The sequence below is a fragment of the Patella vulgata genome, chromosome 2, assembly GCF_932274485.2.
Source record: "Patella vulgata chromosome 2, xgPatVulg1.2, whole genome shotgun sequence".
Taxonomy (NCBI): Eukaryota; Metazoa; Mollusca; class Gastropoda; family Patellidae; genus Patella; species Patella vulgata.
In genome coordinates this window covers 14,515,390-14,538,125 of record NC_065880.2, presented here as the reverse complement: position 1 = coordinate 14,538,125, position 22,736 = coordinate 14,515,390, and the positions used below count along the sequence as shown (strand labels likewise).

At 34.5% G+C, this 22,736-nt stretch overlaps 1 protein-coding gene and 1 long non-coding RNA gene across 2 annotated transcripts in view; both read right to left on the bottom strand.

Moving 5' to 3' along the window:
- Window positions 1–13,143, bottom strand: part of LOC130010847 (protocadherin Fat 4-like) — a 42,578-nt gene extending 29,435 nt beyond the window's left edge. The window contains exons 1-16 of the mRNA XM_056098945.1: window positions 13,100–13,143; window positions 12,257–12,401; window positions 10,478–10,663; window positions 9,920–10,030; window positions 9,075–9,260; window positions 7,645–7,770; window positions 6,648–6,830; window positions 5,826–5,960; window positions 5,054–5,239; window positions 4,037–4,168; window positions 3,652–3,840; window positions 3,216–3,362; window positions 2,395–2,586; window positions 1,333–1,455; window positions 449–634; window positions 116–250 (exon numbers count right to left, since the gene is read on the bottom strand). Of these exons, the coding sequence (XP_055954920.1) occupies window positions 116–250; window positions 449–634; window positions 1,333–1,455; window positions 2,395–2,586; window positions 3,216–3,362; window positions 3,652–3,840; window positions 4,037–4,168; window positions 5,054–5,239; window positions 5,826–5,960; window positions 6,648–6,830; window positions 7,645–7,770; window positions 9,075–9,260; window positions 9,920–10,030; window positions 10,478–10,663; window positions 12,257–12,401; window positions 13,100–13,143 (2,406 nt within the window). The remainder of the gene's footprint in view (window positions 1–115; window positions 251–448; window positions 635–1,332; window positions 1,456–2,394; window positions 2,587–3,215; window positions 3,363–3,651; window positions 3,841–4,036; window positions 4,169–5,053; window positions 5,240–5,825; window positions 5,961–6,647; window positions 6,831–7,644; window positions 7,771–9,074; window positions 9,261–9,919; window positions 10,031–10,477; window positions 10,664–12,256; window positions 12,402–13,099) is intronic.
- Window positions 13,144–13,176: 33 nt separating this feature from the next.
- LOC130010697 (uncharacterized) lies at window positions 13,177–14,822 on the bottom strand. Its single transcript, XR_008785974.1, has 3 exons — window positions 14,677–14,822; window positions 14,091–14,243; window positions 13,177–13,341 (listed from the first exon to the last, which is right to left on the bottom strand). It is a non-coding gene; the product is annotated as an uncharacterized LOC130010697 (long non-coding RNA).
- Window positions 14,823–22,736: the final 7,914 nt, after the last annotated feature.

Sequence of the window (22,736 nt, the reverse complement as noted above, 5' to 3'; positions counted from 1 at the left end):
CAACTACAAGCTTAATTCAAAGTGATGTTTCGATACTAATTTAATGGTCCGTTAATATCGATCCATCCATTATTATTTGTAGAATATCTATTTATATAAAATTTTTCAAACTTACCTCAAAATTATTGATACCAGTCAATCGTAAAGATTTTTTCGCATATACATCCCCAGTTTTGGAGTCTACATTGAAAAACTCTTGAAGTGGTCCTGTGGGGTTACTAAATGCAAAGTTCATCACATTGTAGGGTTCCTGAAATATATCGATATCAATAAATGATAAATATCACCCCAAAAATTCATTGTTCAAATAAGTAAATCTATAAAAAATCAAAGATATTAAAGAATTTTCCACTATTCAACACAGAATTTATTTCTTTATGAAGAACTATTTATGAATAAATAACTTTCTTTGTTCATACATGAGTAATCTAAAGGACTAATAACTTACTAAAAGATCGCTATCTAAAGCGTCAACAGTAAACAGCACCTCTCCTAAAGTCTGAGTTTCAAAAATGGTAATGGAACGGTTTCCAGTTTGAAGTGATGGATCGTTTAGATTTCTATTAACATTAACAGTGACAGTAGTTTCACTACTTAAGGATGGAGTTCCACCGTCAAAAGCTCTAACAATTACCTACAAAAAAAATCACAATGCATAAGGATTTGAAACTAAATATAAAAAAAAAGAAACAAAATCTACATGATCATAAAATTAAAATATTTTTACCCACAAAGTTACTTTTATTACATTCATTTCTAATTTTCACAGTATGGATGATAATACAAGGAATTAGGAGAGAGGGAAAGCGAGAGACTAGGACATTTTGGGACTAAACATATTGTTCAATAATTTGCTTGCATGTCTGTAGCGGTGGTGGGAAACTGGAGGACCTAGAAAATAGATGAGCCTACTCCTTGTCACATACAAGTTTGGGATCGAAACCATGCCACCTGACTCAATGACTGACCATATGATCTAAAGCGTATGTATTAGACCAATCGACTAGGCAACAATTAGGGAAAGAGAGAGAAATGGGGTTTAATGTTCACATGACACAAACTACGTCATTTCGGGACTAACACATGGTTCAATTTTATTTCAAAATTCCGCTTGCGTCTAGGGGTCTTTAGAATTGGGAGGAAATCGGAGGACCCGGAGAAAATCCACACACACGAGGTTGGACAGGCGACACTACCCCTTGTCACGCACAACCAGGGAATCGTAAACCATGCCAGTTGACTCAATGACAGACCTTATGATACAGTGCGCACATGCTAACCTTTCGGCCATCCAATCCCCCTGCAACAATTAGGAGCCAACTTATTACTTACTGAATATTTGTCATCATTATCAGTAGTTAATGCAGCAAGTTTTCGTATGTCTCCAGATACACTATCAATTGCAAAGTATGGACTATTTCCAATGATAGAATAACGAACTCGATTAAATGGATCCTGAAAATATAAGCATCAATAATAATCATTAAAACAAGAAATTGAGTAAGACTGTTGTTTAATATAAAGAGAGAGAGAGAAATGGGGTTTAACGTCCACTCGACACAAACCAGGTCATTTCGTGACTAACATATGGTTTAATTTTATTTCAATAATTCGCTTGTGCATAGGGGTCTTTAGCAGTGGGAGGAAACTGGAGGACCCGGAGAAAACCCACGACATTGAATAGGTGACTGTACCCCTTGTCACGTACAACCAGGGATTTGAAACCACGTAGGTTGACTCAATGACAGGCTTTATGATACAGCGCACATATGCTAACCATTCAGCCATCACCACCCCTCCCCCCCCCCCCCCATTTAATAAAAAAAAATGTAAAAAACGTATTATTCTGGCAATTCAAACACATGACACTGTAAGCTATTTGACATCTATTGAACCTATATCTATTATGTTTAATGTCATCATTCGAAGAATGATCTGCCAATCTATTACACAATGCCCAACATTCAAACAAGCTTAGGTCATTTAAACCTATAGTTAATGTTTTCTTTTCACATTGTCAATTCTAACTGTAAGGAAGGGATTGCAATGGAATGTCTGGAGATCATTTGTCATTGATAAGCAGGAAAAGGCGGACATTCATCATTCTGTATCAGAAAACAAACATGTCATGGCCAGAATATGGGGCATGAAGGATACTACCATACTGTTTAATAATGTCAAATACATTGGTTGATTTTTTCCATTAATAATCAAACATCAATTTGACCATACGAAAAAAAAAAATGTGTTTCAGATAATGCTGCATAACTTAAATGATCACTATGACCCATTTTTATTTGAAATAATAAAAAATAAAAAGTCCAATAGATTAATTATAAAGGGAAGTAATTTTATACAAATTTTATACTTTTATTATATAATAAAAACACTGACCACTCTATCAGCATCAGTAGCATTAACTCTGTCCACCACAACATTTAAAGCCTGGTTAACATTCACAAGTGATTCATATGGTGCATTTACGAATATTGGTGCAAATAAATTCCTGTCAACAGTAATAGTAACAGCAGCAGGTGTTAGCGTTGATCGCCTTGGTATACCATTATCTGATGCGATGATATTGAACTAAAAAATATTATTAATACACAATTATTAAAAGTATAGAACACAAAACCACAACCATCTTTTGGCTTAAAATTCACTGAAATTTCTGGAAAGCTATGAGGCAATTGGCACGCCACAAAAAAAGCATATTTTTTCAACTCTATATCGAACACAGATAAGAATTAAAAATCATATTTCTTTTAATTTAAAAATGGGAAAGCGAGGCTAAATCTCGAATACACCAGTGCCCTGGTTACCACAATGCACACATCTTGTCAAAACTACAAACAGTGACAACTTGGCTCAGAATGAAGTAATTTGAATGAAATTTTCAATATTTTCATTTAACATTATCTATTTTTAAGCCATTATAGCAAGAATTGTTAGCTCTTTATGTAAATCTTAAATAATATATCTTTAAACATTAATTTTTTGGGATAGGCTAAGTGTATGATTTTATTTTTCCTGTTCATATGGAGAATGATGGTATGGAACATATGACCCAATTATTCTCAAAAGATCTAAATATATCTCAAACATATCTTCAAGTCAGGATATAGCTTGCTCTTTTACTTTTTATTGTTAAGTTAAATTGCATATTGTATTGTCCATGACAGTTTATTAATCCACAAAAATATAAAGATACTTACTGTATAAGTCAATGTATCGTCCGCATCACCAATCAAAGACTGTCGCATATATACATTACAGTTTGCTTGATCTACTCTAAAGTAAATACTAGCTTTATTTCCTACAGTTGTATCAACCATTTGGTAGCTCAATACACTCTGTGGTCCCTGTTAATACATAAAAAATATTTATACTTCTTGCCTCTCAACCTAATTCTCAAAATCTCTGAAGAGCTTTAATGGCAAAATTGATTTTGACAGCATTCCTCCTAAGGGTAGTAGTAAAGACACCCTCTAACCTGATAGACATGTGAAAGGACCAACTGGGTAAACGACAATATAGACTTAAATTATAGAGTGTAAAGTATAAAGAATCGTAAACAGACTGACTGATGGATGGCCTGGGCAGACAACAATATCCTCTCATATATGCAATGTGAAGGTATAGATTACTTACAGGAGAATCAGCATCTGAAGCTCTACATGTTATTACTGGTTGTGTATCTATAGCCCTAGTTTCCAAAATTCTGTTTGAATACGTCAGGGAATCAAATACTGGTGAATTCAAATTACGAAGAATATTAATTTTGGCGGTGGTAACAGCCGACCTTGCAGGATTTCCACCATCTTTAGCAACTATTCTTGCCTGTAATGCAAAGATAATTAGGTACTTTTGGTACAAATATTCTACAAATCTTAAATTAAAATAATATAGCACTTTTAGATTGAAAATTCTTCCATTAACTTGATGTCAGTATCATAAGTTTTAAAGTCTTGATGTTTTAAAATGAAAGCAAAATAAAAAGTAAAAAAAAATGAGCAAATCAGTTTGGTTTACTTACAGTATACTGGTTTTTATCTGCTCTTGTAAGATCACTATTAATAGTTATAATACCATTATTAGGATTCAGACTAAAGAATGAAGCGACGTCATCATCGCCTATTAACTCATATGTCACTGTAGAGAAAATAGCCTGCAAAAAATATCAATTTATTTTATGATCAGTAGTGGAATACCGCGTTTTATCAGTGAAATAAAAGTGTTATTCCACTGGCTAGCAGTAGTCCATGTTGTTTTTACCTAAAATGATTGTAAAATCATAAAATAAATAGAAGTTTTCTTGCTTCTCGATGAAATAAAATATGTTATTCACTCTAAAACGACAAATATCCTCTATATATTTTATGATCAGTAGTAAAAGTGTTATTCCACTGGCTAAAGTAGTCCATGTTGTTTTTACCTAGCAAGAAAACGTTTATATTTTCACTCATGCTACGCATTTGTGAAAATATAAGTTTTCTTGCTTCTCGATGAAATAAAATATGTTATTCACTCTAAAACGACAAATATCCTCTATATATTCATTGAAAAAATATTTTCTCAGATTATGTATTTTATATACTTGCTTAAACATAAATTGTAAATAGTAAATAAATTTAATAAAAAATAGACCAGTCAGCTAAAAGATAGTCAAAACTTACACTGCATTGACATTGGCATCAGTTTGCAAAGTTAGATTCCAATGCATTTTGTTTCTGTGAACACAATAAGTTTGAGAAATTTGCTTGATTCAATGTGAATTTAACCTTGCCTTAATCCACATTACAAATGAGATTTTGCCTTATCCAATTCATCTGTCTTGCGCACTTTTTAATACAGTCAGTATAAATGCATAGTTGATCAGTAGCTATTTGTACTTAGTAATATCAATCTGAATGACGCAGTCTGCTAATATTTTTCTCAGTACACAATACCATATCTATCTTTTAAATATGTGGGTAAAATACAACAATAAAAATTGGCATTGCCTCACAAAAAATCATTTTAAATAGACATAACACAACCGATATTCACTTACTGTAGAGTCGGCATCAACAGCAGTGACATTCAAAATTTCTCTGGTTAGAGGCGCATTTTCTGGCACAGTAGTTTCATAAATATCCAGGAATACAGGGGAAGCTGTATTTCGTTGAATTGTTATTCTTGCTGTAGCTTGTTGACTATTTTTAGGTGATGGTGCTACATCTGTTGCTGTTATAGACATCTACAAACACAACAATTCAATATTTCATAACATAAACATGCATTATGCAAGAGCTAAATCTGCCTGTTGCAGGTCTTTCTTTAGGCCTGAAATGTTATCTAAATTATTAATTAGACATTAATTAACATATCCAGACCATAATCAAATCTCGATGTCATCGGTAGCCTGGGATATTTACTGGATTAGGATCCTATTTGCTTCTCAACATTCATTCATGATTAAATCATAATGGATGTTTTTTATCGTACCAACTTTAGTAAAGATGATGGAGGCTAGGCCAAAAATTCAATCGCTGCATTCTCGGTTCAGAGGGGATCAATTTTACTGAAATTTTGAGCAAATTCCCTTTACATTATCTAGTTTTTTACTATTATAGTGAGAACTGCCAGCTCTTTATCTAATCTCCCGTAATGTATGTTTAATGATGATGTGGTTGTCAACAGTTCATAGATAATTAATATGAATTATATGAGCTTGACTATCTTACTAATACAAAATTTGATTAAAACTATTATTTAGAAATATATTTAGCATGATAGCACAGTTACTCGGAAAAGCAGAAAATCATAAAATAAAAAATACTTACAACACAACTGGTGAGAGTTTGAGGCGATTCGGTTAAATATTGTTTCGCTACTATTTGACCAGTTTCAGCATAAATTGTAAAATAGTCATTACATATAGTAGGACTAGCATTAGTAAAACTGTATCGTACAGCTTGCTGTAAATAAAAGACATAAATAGAAAATTCTTAATGGTTGATTTATTGAGGCAAATATTCTCGTTATCATGCCTGAACTCCATAAATGTTTGGTTAAAATTCTCTGAAAATCCTGAGGTGCTGAACAACAGGCATTTTCACTTTTCACAATGAAAATAGATTTAAAAAAACCTTAAAACTCTCTGAATTATCGAAAATTTGAACACTGACGTACTTAGAATAAGGTATATAAATGAAGATTTTTAAAAAAAAGATAGACCGAGAAATATGTCCGTCCACTCGACACAAAAACCAGGTCATTGTGGGACTAAGATACAATTCAGTTTTATTTACCATACAATATTATTCCAATAATTCGCTTCCGCATAGGGGTCTGTAGTAGTATTGGAGAAAAAAGACAAAAAGACACAAACAAAAGCCACAAGTTCGCCTCTGACCCTAGCTACTTCTTGTCATTTACAAGCTTGGGACCGCATACACGTCACTTGACTCCATGACAAATCTTATGATCTAAAGCGTACATGTTAGACCATCTGAACAGATTTTCATTGGTTCAACTTGATTTTGGGGAACGAAAGACATGACTGTATTAAATTGTTTTGAATTTGATGACACAGGGAGGGGGTTAATGATGATGATGTAGATGATTTTATACAATGACTGAATGAGGTATAAAATTAAACTTACACCATCTGGATCAGAGCCTTGAACTGTTATGATAGGTACCAGTACAGCTTGGTTTTCATTAATTATTTCAGCATATTGTAGTGGGGAGATAACTGGAGCTTGTGGATTTCTATCAATGGTAATTGTTACATTAGCACTAGCTCTTCTATCTGGTGAACCACTGTCATAGGCAATAACTCCTAACTGTATATAAGTAGAAAAAAATAAATATATTTAAACAAGAGTTCTGCCTTTATCACAATTTTAACATACCTTTCTGCACATAGTCCCTGCAGGATTTGGGGGTCAAATACAATAAAGCATAAACTAAAAATGAGATGCTGAACATGTCCAGGATTTGAAACCGGGACCTCCCGCACCATAAGCAAGGATCATACTGGTAGCTGAACAAGCCATTGCCCCAAGTGTGGACGGTCGGTAAAATACACATTGTCTTGATACAGTTTCGTCGAGAAATGCCTTAAGCCAAAGTAAGAACCATACCCCCAGGCCCACCAGTTGCCAATAACAATAATCAACCGAATGTATCATTTTATTCCACTCAAAACAATCAGCCCGAAAGCCATCTTCAATAGAAGGCTTGATCTCGCTTTAACTATGTTCATCTTATCAAGGTCTTCGCGTAATACCCTACACATTTTTAGCACTAATTTCGATTGGGTACAAGCCCAACTTGTAAGCCTATCAGATTACTCGATGAACGCGACTACCAAGTCTCGGTGTTTCAAACTAAAATGTCTACCTGTGATAATCGAGTTGCAAAGTTCAAGGTTCATTCAATGTCAAGGTTTCTGTGGAGGTCACGATGTCACAACCTCTGATTGGATGCTACTGCTCACATGTCTATAGATAACATAGCTATAAGTTCGGGAATTGTGAAGTAAACAAGCAACAGCCAGATGTTGTGAAACTCGTTTCAGCACAACTGAACACTTCCATTCGAGCAAGAAAAGAGAAAAGTGTTATAAGATCAATTAAAGTTTTTCAATAAAATTACCGTGTATGATGTAGCGCTATCAGTTGTCAATGGATTTCGTACAGATATAACACCAGTAATACTTTGAACTGCAAAGTAAGCAGGTGCTGCTAAATAATCTCCACTTAGTCCATATACAATAGAACCCTGAAAAAATAATTAAACAGTAATTTAGTAATTGAAGAAATGAAATGAAAAAAAATGGAATGGGATTTATCGTCCTACTGTTCTGCTCCGAACTGGGCTAATGACGACTGGCATACGCCATACAATGTGCTATGAGGGAAATTTTTCCCGGTCAGCGGCACTACGTCTTACTCTTATATCGAATTCCAACTGTCAAGGGATCTTTAACATGCACGCTAATGTGTACATGGGACCTTGGTTTTTTACGTCCCATCCGAACGACTAGACAGCTGTTCTTGTCAAGCCCTCCGTTCTGCATCACTGACAAGGGGGAAACACACCGGAAAAGTAATTAAAGAAGTAGAGAAATCGATTTTTTTTTATAAACTGTATTTTATTCTCAGAAAAGGATTGAGGAATAGGCTGACCCTATACTACCTTTCTCCTTCAATCAATTAACAGAACACAGAGATGGAGGGCTGTGGGGTGGGGAGAAGAAAGAGGGTTTAACATCCACTTGACACTAACAAGGTTATTTCAGGACTAAGGTATAATATATTATTATTTCAGCAATGTTCTTTAGTAGTTGCCCATGAGTCAAAGCAGTTGACCCTAGTCTTTGCTTTACGTCATTGTTTATTATTTGCAATGTCTGTGTATATGGTATGTCTTGCACGTAGGGGTCTTTAGCAGTGGGAGGAAACCAGAGGACCCGGAGAAAACCCCTGAGGTTGGACAGGCAACCCTACTCCTTGTCACATACAACCGGGGAATCGAAACCCCACCAGTTGACTCAATGACAGACCTTATGATACAGCGTGCAAGTCCTAACCATTCGGCCATCCACCCCACCCCCACCCCCACACACCCCGCAACTTACTATAACATAACTGGACTAGTGATTTACCCACACTGATCAGCAGCGAATATTCGCTAGGCTGCTACACAATCACTGATAAGGATGACATCAATGCGACTTAATAAGCCACAAATATTAACTTTTTTTCTCTGACAAATTAAATTCTAAAACATTTTTTTTATGTATTAGAAAAATAAATGAAGCCGTTTGAAGTATTTGTAGGTAAAAAATATTTCCTATTTAGTGTAAATGGGTATTAAAATGAGTAAAAGGCACCATTCTGTCCGTACCAGTAAACAATGCACACGCCATTGAGCCAATGATCCACGCCGCCTGATGTGACGTCACATGTTGAAGGCAGTCATCTTTTACAGAGATATTAGAAGACTTTCGTAATCCTCTGTGAAACAGATTGTGATTTACCGTGTAGATGTTAGGCCACTCCCCCCACCCATTTCAAACTTACCTGTATATCATTATCTGTAGCTTCAACTTGGTATATCGAAGAACCCTGAGCTTGAGTGAAGGGTATGTTTCTCGAATATGGTAAGTTAACGAATAGTGGGGGACTAGTATCTTGAGTGATGGTTATGCTAACTTGTGCTACATCAGTTTTAGCGGGATTAAACTGATCACTAACAGTAACTGCAAACTGTCAAATAAATTAATTACAATATTTAAATTATCTTTTCAGTAACTGTCAGAAATAAATTACATGTCAATAATAACACAGCCAAGGGACAGAAATTTTATATGGAAATTAAGGAAATTAATTCATCAGTCTTTGATTCAGAATCATTTACTACTTAATCTTTGGTATTTTTGTCAATTAAATACTGGTAATACTTATATGAAAAGGATACATTAAATCATCTCTCTTAACCCGTTAAGCGTGACGTTTTTAAAACGTTAACTACCCTCTATTGTGTAATTAATTTGACGAAGAACTATGTACTATGTTCTAAGAATAGGTTGGGGAAAATACCTCCAAGGCGTTATATTACGCCCTACACACAGTGAGTGGCAGTTGTCAAGGACGTAATATAACGTCCTACACATGCTGCGATCGTGGGGGAATTCCCAAGGGATTCCCCCAAGTGACGAACTATGTTCTAAGAATAGGTTGGGGAAAATACTTCCAAGGCGTTATATTACGCCCTACACACAGTGAGTGGCAGTTGTCCAGGACTTTATATAACGACCTACGTACTTAACGGGTTAAATTCACAATCATTTACTACTAATTAATTATGTGTATTTTTGTTAAGTAAATACTTGAAATAGCAATACAATTAGAATAATGTAACATACTGTATAAATAGAATTGGCTCCAGTTAATGGTCTCCTGACTGAGATAAGACCAGAAGTTGGTCCGAGGTAGAAATAATCAGGTATAGCTGTAGAGGAATATCTCAGTACATCCTTAAAAAAAAAACAAACAATGGCTTTTCATGAATACCTCAATATCATTTATTAACAAGTTTGATAGTATTATTTGGACAAGAACTAAGTATGAAATCATTGCCACCATCTTGGAATTGTGAAAGATAAAAAGTTTCATGACTATTGTCATGATAATAGATAGAGTAACAGTTCCTAGTCCAAAAACAAAGCAGTTGCATTATAAAGTATGTACATGCATAAACACACAATGCCGAAGATGGCCAATAACATATTATAAAAAATTTAACAACAATAGGGGTTGAAAAGTGTTCCTAAGATTGTAATTTAAACAATATGAAATTGTTTATGGTCTGAAAGTCTATATTTGGAATATTGTTCATAATAATCTCATGTGATGCACGGTGCCGACACGCCATAGGCTACCTCATGAAATTGAGCTAATGATCTGAAATAATAATACGATACCTGATCAGCATCTGTAGCATTAAGTTGTACTACAGACATACCCAATGGTGATTTCTCATCAATAGTGACATCATAGGCATCTGGTCCGAAAATTGGAGGATTGACATTTCTTTGCACGTTAATTGTAACAGTACTAAATACTTCTTGAAGATTGACAGCAAATTGTTTTGAGGCCTTCACTCTCACCTGAATAAATAGATCAAAACATAAGTTTAGAACCAGGTTATGACTACACTAGCAGGATACCCGGCTTCGCTCGGGGGTCATAACTCTGAAACCGGAAGTGGTAGAATAACGCCACCTGGCCTATGTTACTCCCCGGTCCGAGCTACCCCTATACCCCAAATTCCAGACTCGGGGCAGACCTAGTGTAGCCGCCAACCCCGAACAGACCGGCTTCGCTCGGGAGTCATAACTCTGAAACCGGAAGTGGTAGACTAACGCCACCTGGCCTATGTTACTCCCCGGTCCAAGCTACCCCTATACCCCAAATTTCAGACTTGGGGCAGACCTAGTGTAGCCGCCAACCCCGAACAGACCGTCTTCGCTCGGGGGTCATAACTCCGAAACCGGAAGTGGTAGACTAACGCCACCTAGCCTATGTTACTCCCCGGTCCGAGCTACCCCTATACCCCAAATTTCAGACTCGGGGCAGACCTAGTGTAGCCGCCAACCCCGAACAGACAGACAGACAGACAAACGACAGTCACAAGTATATATATAGATATATAATAGGGTCATATATAGCCCCTATTATACCTGCTTGCTAGTCTGCTTTAACAATGTATTTCAATATCAATTAGTTAGATGTTGTCTGAACCCTTCTTAAAATAACTATGCTAAATTGAGTTGTTCCCCTTAACAATAAAGGGCCTTACTCCTGGAGGATTCTGGGATGAACATCAAGATGGATGCTTGTTTTTGGACTGGTGATAACTACATTAATCCAAGAAAATTGTACAGAAATACACCCCAATCCAACAATAGTCTTTATCTAAATCTCTATCAAACGTATTAATGTATTGTAAAGTTTTATTATGAAACAAATGCCTTTTGTTTTAAACGAATCCTTGTGCATTATTGGTTTAAATAGGTAAAGACAATAACCCCGTAAGCTTAATCACCTTAAAATTGTTGTCTTAAAGAAGCAATCTCTTTTTATATTACTTAAAAAAAAGTCATTCCAATCTTCGCATGGAGCAAAATCATACTATATTGTAGTTATTTATAGCTTATAAAAACTACAAACTTTTGCGTTTCACAAAACAATTCTTCAAAATTCAGTTTTTATATTATATGTGTAGGCTACATGTAATGAATTTTAAACTATTAAAATTTCTAATTAATACTAAGGTATATCTGATTAAAGATTGATTAATGAGAACAAATTAAAGGCTCAATACCACTCTTGTTGTACCTGAATAATATGTCCCAATCTTTATTCTAGTCAACACATTGTACTATTTTACAATATTCCAATTAATTGATGATACAAATTTCATCTTAACACACCTAATTTAAAACATTGGAAAAATTCAACTAAATGATTTGAAAAGCCTAACGTAAACCTTTTCAAATGTGACTTGTATTTAAAAATATTTTCCAACCCTCTGGACACATAAAATAGGATGTAATGGATAATTTACACAACAGGTAGGACACATAAACATCTAATACTTAGAATAAGGCTATTATTTATTTTCTGGAGCTGTCAAGCCAGCAAGAGTGTTTTTGTCCCTTTAAGCTAAATTGAATAATATAGATGCTACTTGAACTTACAATGTACTGTGATCTGTCAGATGGGTCAGTTCTTAGATCTTTTTTAATAGAAATAACACCAGATGTAGAATCAATCTTAAAATAATCTGGGGAATCACTGTTTCCAACAATTGTATATGTAATACCAGGCTGAAAAAATATTATTCTATGATTAGTGCACTTATATAAAATAACCAATTGCAAAACAAGTACATAATATGATAAAAAACAGTTTTGTTTAGATATGAGAAGGTCTGATCTAAATGAGATGCCATCTGGAGTTTCACTTAACCGAGTTAGTAGACAAAATGGTAATGTGAAATTCTGAGAAAGAATCAAAGCTTATAATTTCATTGGAAGAGAGGCCGTGTCTGTATGATGCCCTCCTGTCGCAGTATCGAGACAGAACGAAGAAGGAGTCTGCAAAGAAATGTACAGCAGAACAATTACAAGTAACCAGTCAATTCTCCAGCCTGTGTTTCTCGGCGACAGATTCAGGTTTTCGACCAGTCACTCCTATTCTCCCACCTCTTTCTATGCCAACGTATACGGCGTAACATTAAAAAAATTTCCACCACTGCAGCTATTTTTTCTTTTACTTAAAGGTGAGGCATCTGATAAATCGGGCGGAGAATTCACTCAATCTGCCAAATGAATCTAACTTCAATTAGACACGATAGATTCGGGCGAATGATTCAGGCAGTAATTCGCCTGGTGTGTCTGCTGCTTTAGAGAAGAGATATGAAATCTATAGAAAATAACTATATTAAATGACCATGACTTGTTAGGATTGATCGATTGGAATAATTTTTTGGACATTCTTTTCTGCTTTTAATTGGGTTTAGTCTGAAAGTCTATGTTTACCTTTCAGTCTGGAATATTAGACTACTATTACACAGTTTAGACATAATAATTCTAAAATCAGCTGTACTTACTCCTGGTGACGCACTAACGGCTAATACTGTACTATCTACAGCTAGACTCTCCTGAATGATTCTATTATAATTTGTAGTTGTTAAGGTATCTTCATCTTTCTGTATAATAACATTAAGTTGAACTGTACCGGTTCTTGTAGGAAAACCACGATCAACAGCACTCACTAGTAACTGTAGTATACAAAAATCAACCATTAACTCAAAACAAAAAATACAAAAATTTCATCAAAAATAAGTTACATTTAAGAAATCTGTAAATTGTTTTAGAAAATATTATACAACCTTTTTAATTAAATACTTTATACAATAATAACAGTTTAGAAATTGAACAAAAAATAGTACCCAGGCCTTGAAATAATATTTCCGATGTAGGTACCTGACATATTTAATTTTGTGCATACATAATGAAATGAAATGAAATGGGGTTTAACGTCCAACTGTTCTGCTCCAACTGTTTAACAGCCTACTGTTCTGCTCCGAACTGGGCTAATGAAGACGGGCATACGCCATACAGTGTGCTATGAGGGAAATATTGTCCAGACAACGGCACTACCGCCTACACTTATATCGAATTCCAACTGTCAAGGGATCTTTTACATGCACGCCAATGTGTATACGGAACCTCGGTTTTTCATCCCATCCAAATGACTAGACAGCTGTCCTTGTCAGGGCATATATAATGACAGGCATCAGACGGATTGTGTCAGACAAAACCTGAATTTGTGTCTGACAATGTCTGTGACAGGGGATCAATTTCCAGGTTTGAGAGTAACTTTAATTACAGTTTATCCTATCATTTTTAAATACAGTGGACTCTGTCAAATCCAACATCGTACAGGATCGTTACAATACGTCGGATTAGGCAGAGTGTCAGAATACTTGTATATCACAACAAACAAGAATGGATTGATAAACTTTACCTGCATAGTACTGAAAGCAACTCCACTGACTGATCGTTTGAGAGTAACCTGACCATCTTCAGGATTAAGAAACAAGTAATCACCGCCGTCAGCAGTAGTAGCTGGTCGACTAGGGTTTGCAGCAACTACATATCGTATTTCGTTGTTGGGTGGCTAAATGAGATAAAAATAAACCACACTTAAATATGTCACAAAGCTTTTGGAGGCATTTAGTAATTTTAGACTTTACTTTCCATAAGAAATTGCTTTAGTACGAAATAGAATGTGCAAATAATTCATGGCATAACTATTATCTATGTCATTTTGTAACTGTATCCTATTTTTTTTACCAACCTTTATTGTCAGTGCCAATTTATATTTTACTCTTACTTTGAACATATATATTAAGATATATTTCTATATTGAACATTCGTGATCTTTTATTTCATGTATTCATGTTTCTACCATTTGTTTATTGTAAAGTGCCCTTGAGAACTCTTTGTGTGGAAATGGCGCTATATAAAAATTGTTAATAATAATTGCCAACCAATGTCTGATTATTTCTGTAGATCGAAAACAAATTATCAATATTGGATTTTAAACTTACTCGAGGATCACCATCAGTAGCAACCAGTTGTGTAACTGAGAACCCTAATGGTTCATTTTCATTGATAGTTACAGTTTCAATACCATTAGGGAAAGAAGGAGGCAGGAGATTTCTATTTACAGTAATGGTCAGAAGAGCTGTGGCTGTTAAAGATGTTCGGCCACCATCTTTAACTTGCAGACGTACCTATAAAAACATTTAAAATTTCAATCTGATTAAAATTTTAAAAAAATATCCTATGATTGAAGTTGCGTTTAAAAATAGTAAACACATCAATAAATTTAGAGGTTATTCAGATGTTTCATTTAATTGATGGATACAAGCAAGATGTAGTTCTGTTGTCCATATAGTAACTTAATACCTTGTCTAAGCCACGCCAAACTAGGTCATTTCGGGACTAACATATGGTTCAATTTTATTTCAATAATGCGCTTGCACATAGGGGTCTTTAGCACTGGGAGGAAACTGGAGAACCATGAGAAAACCTATGAGGTTGGACAGGCGACCCTACTCCTTGTCACGTACGACCGGGGAATCGAAACCACTACAGCTGACTCAATGACGGACCATGTGGTGCAGCGTGCACACACTAACCATTCACCCCCCCTCCCCAATGCCATTTGTGACTCAAACTTCAATATATACGCCATCATAATAAATCTGACGGTATTTGTTTTCATCAGCTACATATACTACACCGAATGCTATAACTCTTAAATTATAGGATGTAATTCCGAATGGCTACACAATTACTAGATATTATTTAGAAACATTCATCAAATTTGGATTCTACAAAGACAATTCTCAAACAAAAAGGAGAATAACAGGCTTGTAAAAGTTGTATGTTGATGGTCCAGTTATTTGATTATATGAGTAGGTATATACTTTGGAATATATTCTTCTATCAACATCCTTTTTAAATACATTCTTCTATAACATCCTTTTAAATACATTCTTCTATTAAAATCTGTTTTAAATACATTCTTCTATTAACATCCCTTTAAATGACTTAAACGATCTACTTACTGTGTATTGTGTTGCTGTATCTCTTGCTACATCATCTGCTGCTCTAATCACAACTTGATTACCATTTATATTAAATAAATTGGCACTATTTCCATCTCCAATAATAGATACAGTAAGCTGATCAAATGGATTCTGAAAAATAAAACATCAGTTAGATATACGTGTCCAGAAGGCAATCAATATTCCCTATTAGTCCCAAATGAATCTATAAAATGAAGGAACTGCAGAATTGCAGAAAACCCACAATTTAACTCCAATACTGTATCAACAGAGAATGGAGAATTAGATAAAAAAAAAATGCCCGATTTGTATATGTGAAACTGAAAACATTAGACCATCTCTATTATCAATGTAATGTCATGAAAAAACACTATGGACTTTACAAATAATTAACTCATCAAAATATTCTATATGCAATAAGCATTGTAATGAGAAAAGGGAAATGATCTCAGTGAAATACTCTAGGTATGAGGAACATTATAATGACAAAAGGGAAGTGGTCTCAGTGAAATACTCGAGGTATGAGGAACATTATAATGAGAAAAGGAAGATGATCTCAGAGAAATATTCTATATGTAATGAGCATTATAAAGAGAATTAAAGATAAATCTTACAAAACGATCAGAATCAGCTGTATTGAATGTTGCTACTTCTGTGCCATCAGCACTATTTCTGTTTATAGTACCAGTGTAAGGAGCGCCGACAAAGCTTGGAGCAGTGTTTCTGACCACAGTAATCGTAGCTGTAGCGGTATTTGATGAGTTACGTCTTGGATTTCCAAAATCTCTAGCAGAAATGGTGCACTAAAAGAAATATTTCAGTAATCATAAATAAATAAATAGCTTTAGTTATTGTTATCAATAGCACTGTATTGTGTTACAAATGAATAGCTAAAAGCTACAGAGATATCAAGACTTGTGATTCATAGTATATAAACACACTTACTACATAACTTGTAGATCTATCAGGATCAGATGCTAAATCACGGACAACATACATAGTTCCACTTTGACTGCCAATACCAAAGTAAGTAGTGCATTTTGCTCCAGATAAAAGGAACTCGACATCATTTGTAACAGTCTAAAAGAATGGAAATGAATAAAAATTATATATACATAGTATATATTATTATAGTTCAAATTTTCACTTTACTTGTCTTCATAGGGTCAAAAGACGCTCGTATGACCCCTGACTCGACCTTCCACTACAACTGGTCAGATCTTCATGTAGTGTAGGCCATCGAAAGTATAAAAAAAAAAAAAAATATAGATCTGTATTTTAATGAGACTGAGTTTAATTTCTACCAATATTGTTATCACAGACTCTAGTAGTAGTTTTTAAATACTTACATCTGCATCTCTAGCTGTTATATTTAAAAATCCTACTCCAAAGTCTTGTATTTCTAGAATCTGAGCTGTATAAGTGTCTGGTGCTAGCTGAGGTGCTTGAAGGTTTCGACTGACAATTACATCTACAACTGTTACATCAAACAATCTTGGAGTACCACCGTCTCTAGCTCTAACTCTTATCTATATCAATTACATAAAAAAATTAATTATCTGCACATTTATCTTTTTATAAAGCATCGACAAATAAAACTGCTTTTCATTATACGTTATTTGAGCATAAAGAGCACATTATCGAACTTAGTCAAGGTGTTGATACACCATGTTTCATCATACTAACTTGCCGGTAAAAAGAATCAAATTACTTATGCAAACCAAGCAAGGAATGCTTTTTATTGAACTCAGTCAAGACATTTAACTAATGAACATCCACACAATGTTTGAACATTCTACCTTAATTGGAAGGAGAATTATTGTGTTCCAAACGTACCAACGCGCATACTGTATATGCCTCATGTCATTAGGTGGATAGATGGATATATTGGTATATACAGGGATAAAATATTGATACACAAAGAGTATAGAGAGAGAGAGAGAAATGGGGTTTAATGTCCACTCGACACAAACTAGGTCATTTCGGGACTTACATATAGTTTAATTTTATTTCAATAATTCGCTTGCGCGTAGGGGTCTTTAGCAGTGGGATGAAACCGGAGGACATGGAGAAAACACATGAGGTTGGACAGGCGACCCTACTCCTTGTCACGTACAATCGGGTATTCGAAACCACGCCAGTTGACTCAATGACACAGCACGCACGTGCTAACCATTCGGCCATCCAACCCCCCAAAGAATATAGAATCTCATAACTGAATATGCAAGTTCTAGTATTTTAACCATTCTACATTTGCCCCTATAAGATTTGAAAATAAATAACATCTATAAATATTGATTTACCTTATATGATTCGGCTGAGTCAGCTGCAAAATTATTTGTAGTGGATATTTGTCCATTTTGTTGTATTTGGAAAACATTTGGTGCTGTATCATCTCCTATAATATCATAGGCTATAGTGTTGAAAGGAGACTGTAAAAAAAATGAAACTTAAAATAGTGAAACTTGAAAAAGTGTGTTTACAAATAGTAAAATGAATGGTCTGGGATATTTAATTCACAGATTTTATCTACATACATGTACCATCCTATTACAGACACAATGCTGTTCTTACTATAAGGGTTCAAAGAAACATTATGAGAAATGAATATATTGAAAGTGTCATTCAAATAAATTTATTCTGAAAGATAATAAACAACATCATGATTGTTCATTTTATCGTCAAAATACCAAATAATGAGGCTGTTGTAATCCATTCAATATCTAAGCCATACGATGTCCTAGAGAGTTGATTATAAATGTCTAAATAATAATTCATGTAACATTTGAACCTAGAAATAAAGACTTCTAATAGGCAGATTTAGCTCTCATGCAATGTATCTTTCAGATATTCATGGATAATAAAACAATACTTACAACAGTATCATCATCAGTTGCTGCAACAGTTGCAACTAATGTTGTAGTACTACCAGCTGAGATAGTAGCAGTGTATGGTTCGTTTTGAAATACAGGTGGAAATTGGTTACGTTGTACGTTGACTGTAACAAGAGCATTCGGGCTACGTCTCGATGGATTTCCCATGTCAGCAACATAGATGTTGAACTACAAGAGAACAAATTTATAAAAGAATTATTAATAATGATAACTTATAACAAGCAAAGTTAAACTTAAATTTGTTGTACCACATGAAATGGCAAAACATGTCTTGTTTATAACTCTTACTAGATGAATTAAAAGCTAACTTAAATTTCTTTATTTTATGGAGGTGGGGGGAACTAATAACAAACAAGATCAAACTCAAATTTGTTGTACTACATGACATGGCAAACATGTCTTGTTTGTAACTTTTATTAGATGAATTAAAAGCTAACTTAAAAAAACTTTATTTAATGGAGGTGGGTGAAACTAATAATAAACAAAGTCAAACTAAAATTTGTTGTTGCTTTTGACATGGCAAAACATTTCTTGTTTATTAGTTGAAGTAAAAAAATTAAATAACTGTGATTTTCTTTGTTTGGATCATGATTCAATATTTAATATAATACAGAAATCGTAAAGTACTTACAGTGTATGGTGAAATATTTTCTGAATTTACAGATCTCTTTAGTTGAATTTGTCCAGTAAGTTCGTTAATCAAGAATCTATCATTTGTCCCATCAATATAGTATCTGACAGTATTGTACGGTGCCTAAAATACAAATTTATATTACAAAATGCTGCAGTTTTTTTTCTTCTGAAATATAAGTGTTTGAAGCATTAAAATGGTTAAATTTTTCGATTTCTTTGTCCAATTCAATTTAATTTGGTTATAAAGAATGACCCCAGGTTCGAATAACGACAAAAACCAAGAAAAACCTTCAAGATTTTTCAAGCCCAGGCTTCATTTTCAGGGTGACAAAGGCAGTGTCCCTAGTTATTTGCAGTCCATCCATGTTGCATTCCATTATAACATCATTAAGTTTCAAAAGAAACCTTTTTCTCCAAGTCCTCTATTCTATTAAACGATTCCTCCAGATAAATAAATATAATAGCTTTTAGTAAAAAAAAAAAAAAATACAAGAGATGAAAGATAATTTGAATAATACTTACAAATGAATCATCATCTCTACCACTAGCAGTAATGATGGTGATTCCAGTCGTTTGAGTCTCTAATATAGTTGTTTGAAGTGAGGGTATATTAGTTAATACTGGTGCATTTAAGTTATTGTTTACAGTGATAGTTAAAACCCTAGTATCAAATAATCTGGGGCTTCCATTATCTCGAACTCTCAATCGAACCTAAAATATAATTAAAGATACATTATGGGAGATTTGATAACGAGTTGGCAGTTCTCACTATAATAGTTAAAAACTAGATAATGTAAAGGCAATTTGCTGAAAATTTCATTCAAATTGATCCACTATCAACGAAGAATTAAGCGATTGAAATTTCCACCTAGCCTCGATCATCATTCCTAAAGTCGGTACAACAAAAATCATAGTCTCGATTATCCATTCAATCGTTAAATTGTGAAGGAAAGTTATGCAGTAAATCGGATCATAATCCACTACAGATCGCAGGCGATGACATCGAGAGTTGATTATGGTCTGGATAAGTTAATTAATGTCTAATTAATAATTTAGATAACATTTCAGACCTAAAGAAAGACCTGCAATAGGCAGATTTAGCTCTTGCATAATGTATGTTTAAAGTTTGTTATACACATATGTACCAATTATATAAACCATGACAATTTAACTAAGATATGATTTCCACATCCAGCACCATGCTCCTTGTAAAATTGTTCAAATATTGATAAAGATTTGTAGAAAGTTTAATAGAATACCTGAAACTGTGAGATTTCACCACTTAATGGTTCCCGGAATAAGGACAACTCTCCGGTCCCACCATTTATGGTTAAAAAAGAATTAATTTCTGTTCCATCACCAATTATATCATATTGCAGTGTTCTGTATGCGAGCTTAAAAATAAGAATAACTTCATGTGATACCAAATACACTTTAGTAAGTGATCTAAAATACTTCATTAAATTTTCTTTGTAAAAATGTAGGGAATATAACTGAGGGTTTTTACTTTTAAATATAGCTGTGACGGTAGGAATACCATCTTTCACAGACTGCAAAAGTCTCTAGAGCAGTCGTGGCCAGATGAACGAATCAAAAGGGTAGATGACAATATACACCCACATTCCAATATGGGCTTATAAAACATGGCATTCCCACCTGCACTAACCACAAAAATTTAATAGAAATGAAATGGGGTTTAATGTCCTACTGTTCTGCTCCGAACTGGGCTAATGAAGACGGGCATACGCCATACAGTGTGCTATGAGGGGAATTTTGCCCGTACTACGGCACTAAGGCCTACTCTTATATCAAATTCCAACTGTCAAGAGATCTTTTACGTGCACGCCAATAGGTACACAGGACCTCGTTTTTTTTGTCCCATCCAAATGACTAGACAGCTGTCCTTGTCAGACCCTCCGTCCTGCATCACTGACAACTGATTATCATAAATATAATTCACTTTAATTATACTTACAAAGGTATCGGTATCTATAGCATCAGCATCAAATATCACACCTATCCGTGTATTATTCACTGTTACAGCATACACAACATTATTTACAAATCTTGGTGGGTTGTTACGCTGAACATTTATTTTTACTGCAGCTGAAATAACTGATCTTTTTTCACCATCAGTCGCATACACTTGAAACTATAAACAAAATAATTTAAAATAGATAATAAGTCTTTAACATCATCCAAAGTCTTCCACATTGAAAACACCAATTATTTGTCAATTTAAATTAACATTGATGTTGTGCTCTTACCGAGAAAAGATCAGTTTCTGATATCCAATATTTAAGACAAAAAAAACATTTTATCGCTGGTACACGAATGTCTAGACATATTCCATAAGTCATGTCAAAACGGTGACGCCATATTCTTATATGGAGAGCATGCGCAATAGACTGGAATAAGCAGACATTAGATATTGCCATTCGATTGAAACTTCTGGTGTATTTTGACGAACATAATTGATTTGAAATTAGAGTAACAAGCGGTTGCCATGCAAGGTACGCCCGCATTTTGCAAGAGATGGACAGAGAACAAGCTCAAAAAAGAAGTGATTTTTCGTACAATCAAGGGCCATAATTCAGGAAGTTACAATCCGATATGCATGAATATTGAAAGGAACCAAGATCTTTTGGTTATAAAAATGCATTTCAAGTTTCATCAAAATCGGATCAAAATTGTGTCCTCTCTCTAGAGGGTCCAAAACCTTGATATACCACATGTACAATATTTGCGTACGATGGGCAGCCATTTTGTCCGGTAGTTTTGGTCCGATTTGTACGAAATTCAGACTCAACCATCATAATGGTGTAACGTTTTTTTAAATCGGATAAAAATTGTGACATCTAGAGGGATCACATCCTAAAAACACGACTTTTCGTACAATCAAGGGCCATAATTCAGGAAGTTATGATCCAATATGTGCGAATATCGCAAGGAACCAAGATCTTTGGGTTATATATATGTATTTCAAGTTTCATCAAAATTAGATCAAAATTGTTACCTCTATAGGGCCACAACCTTGATATACCATATTTTTACGCAATTTGAGAATGAACGATGGCCATTATGTCTGTCAATTTTGGGCCGATTTTCACGAAATTCTAACTCAGTCGTCCTTAGGCTGTAACGGTGATAAAATAATACGTTTTTTAAATCGGATAAAAATTATGACCTCTATAGGGTCCACAAGCTAAAAACGCGATTTTTTGTACAATCAGGGGCCATAATTCAGGAAGTTACGGTCCGATATGCGCGAATATCAAAAGGAACCGAGATCTTTGGGTTATAAACTTACATTTCAAGTTTCAACAAAACCGGATAAAAATTGTGACCTCTATAGGGTCCACAACCTTGATATACCATATTTTTACGCAATTTGAGAATGAACGATGGCCATTTTGTCTGTCAATTTTGGGCCGATTTTCACGAAATTCTAACTCAGTCGTCCTTAGGGTGCAACGGTGATATAATAATACGTTTTTTTTAAATCGG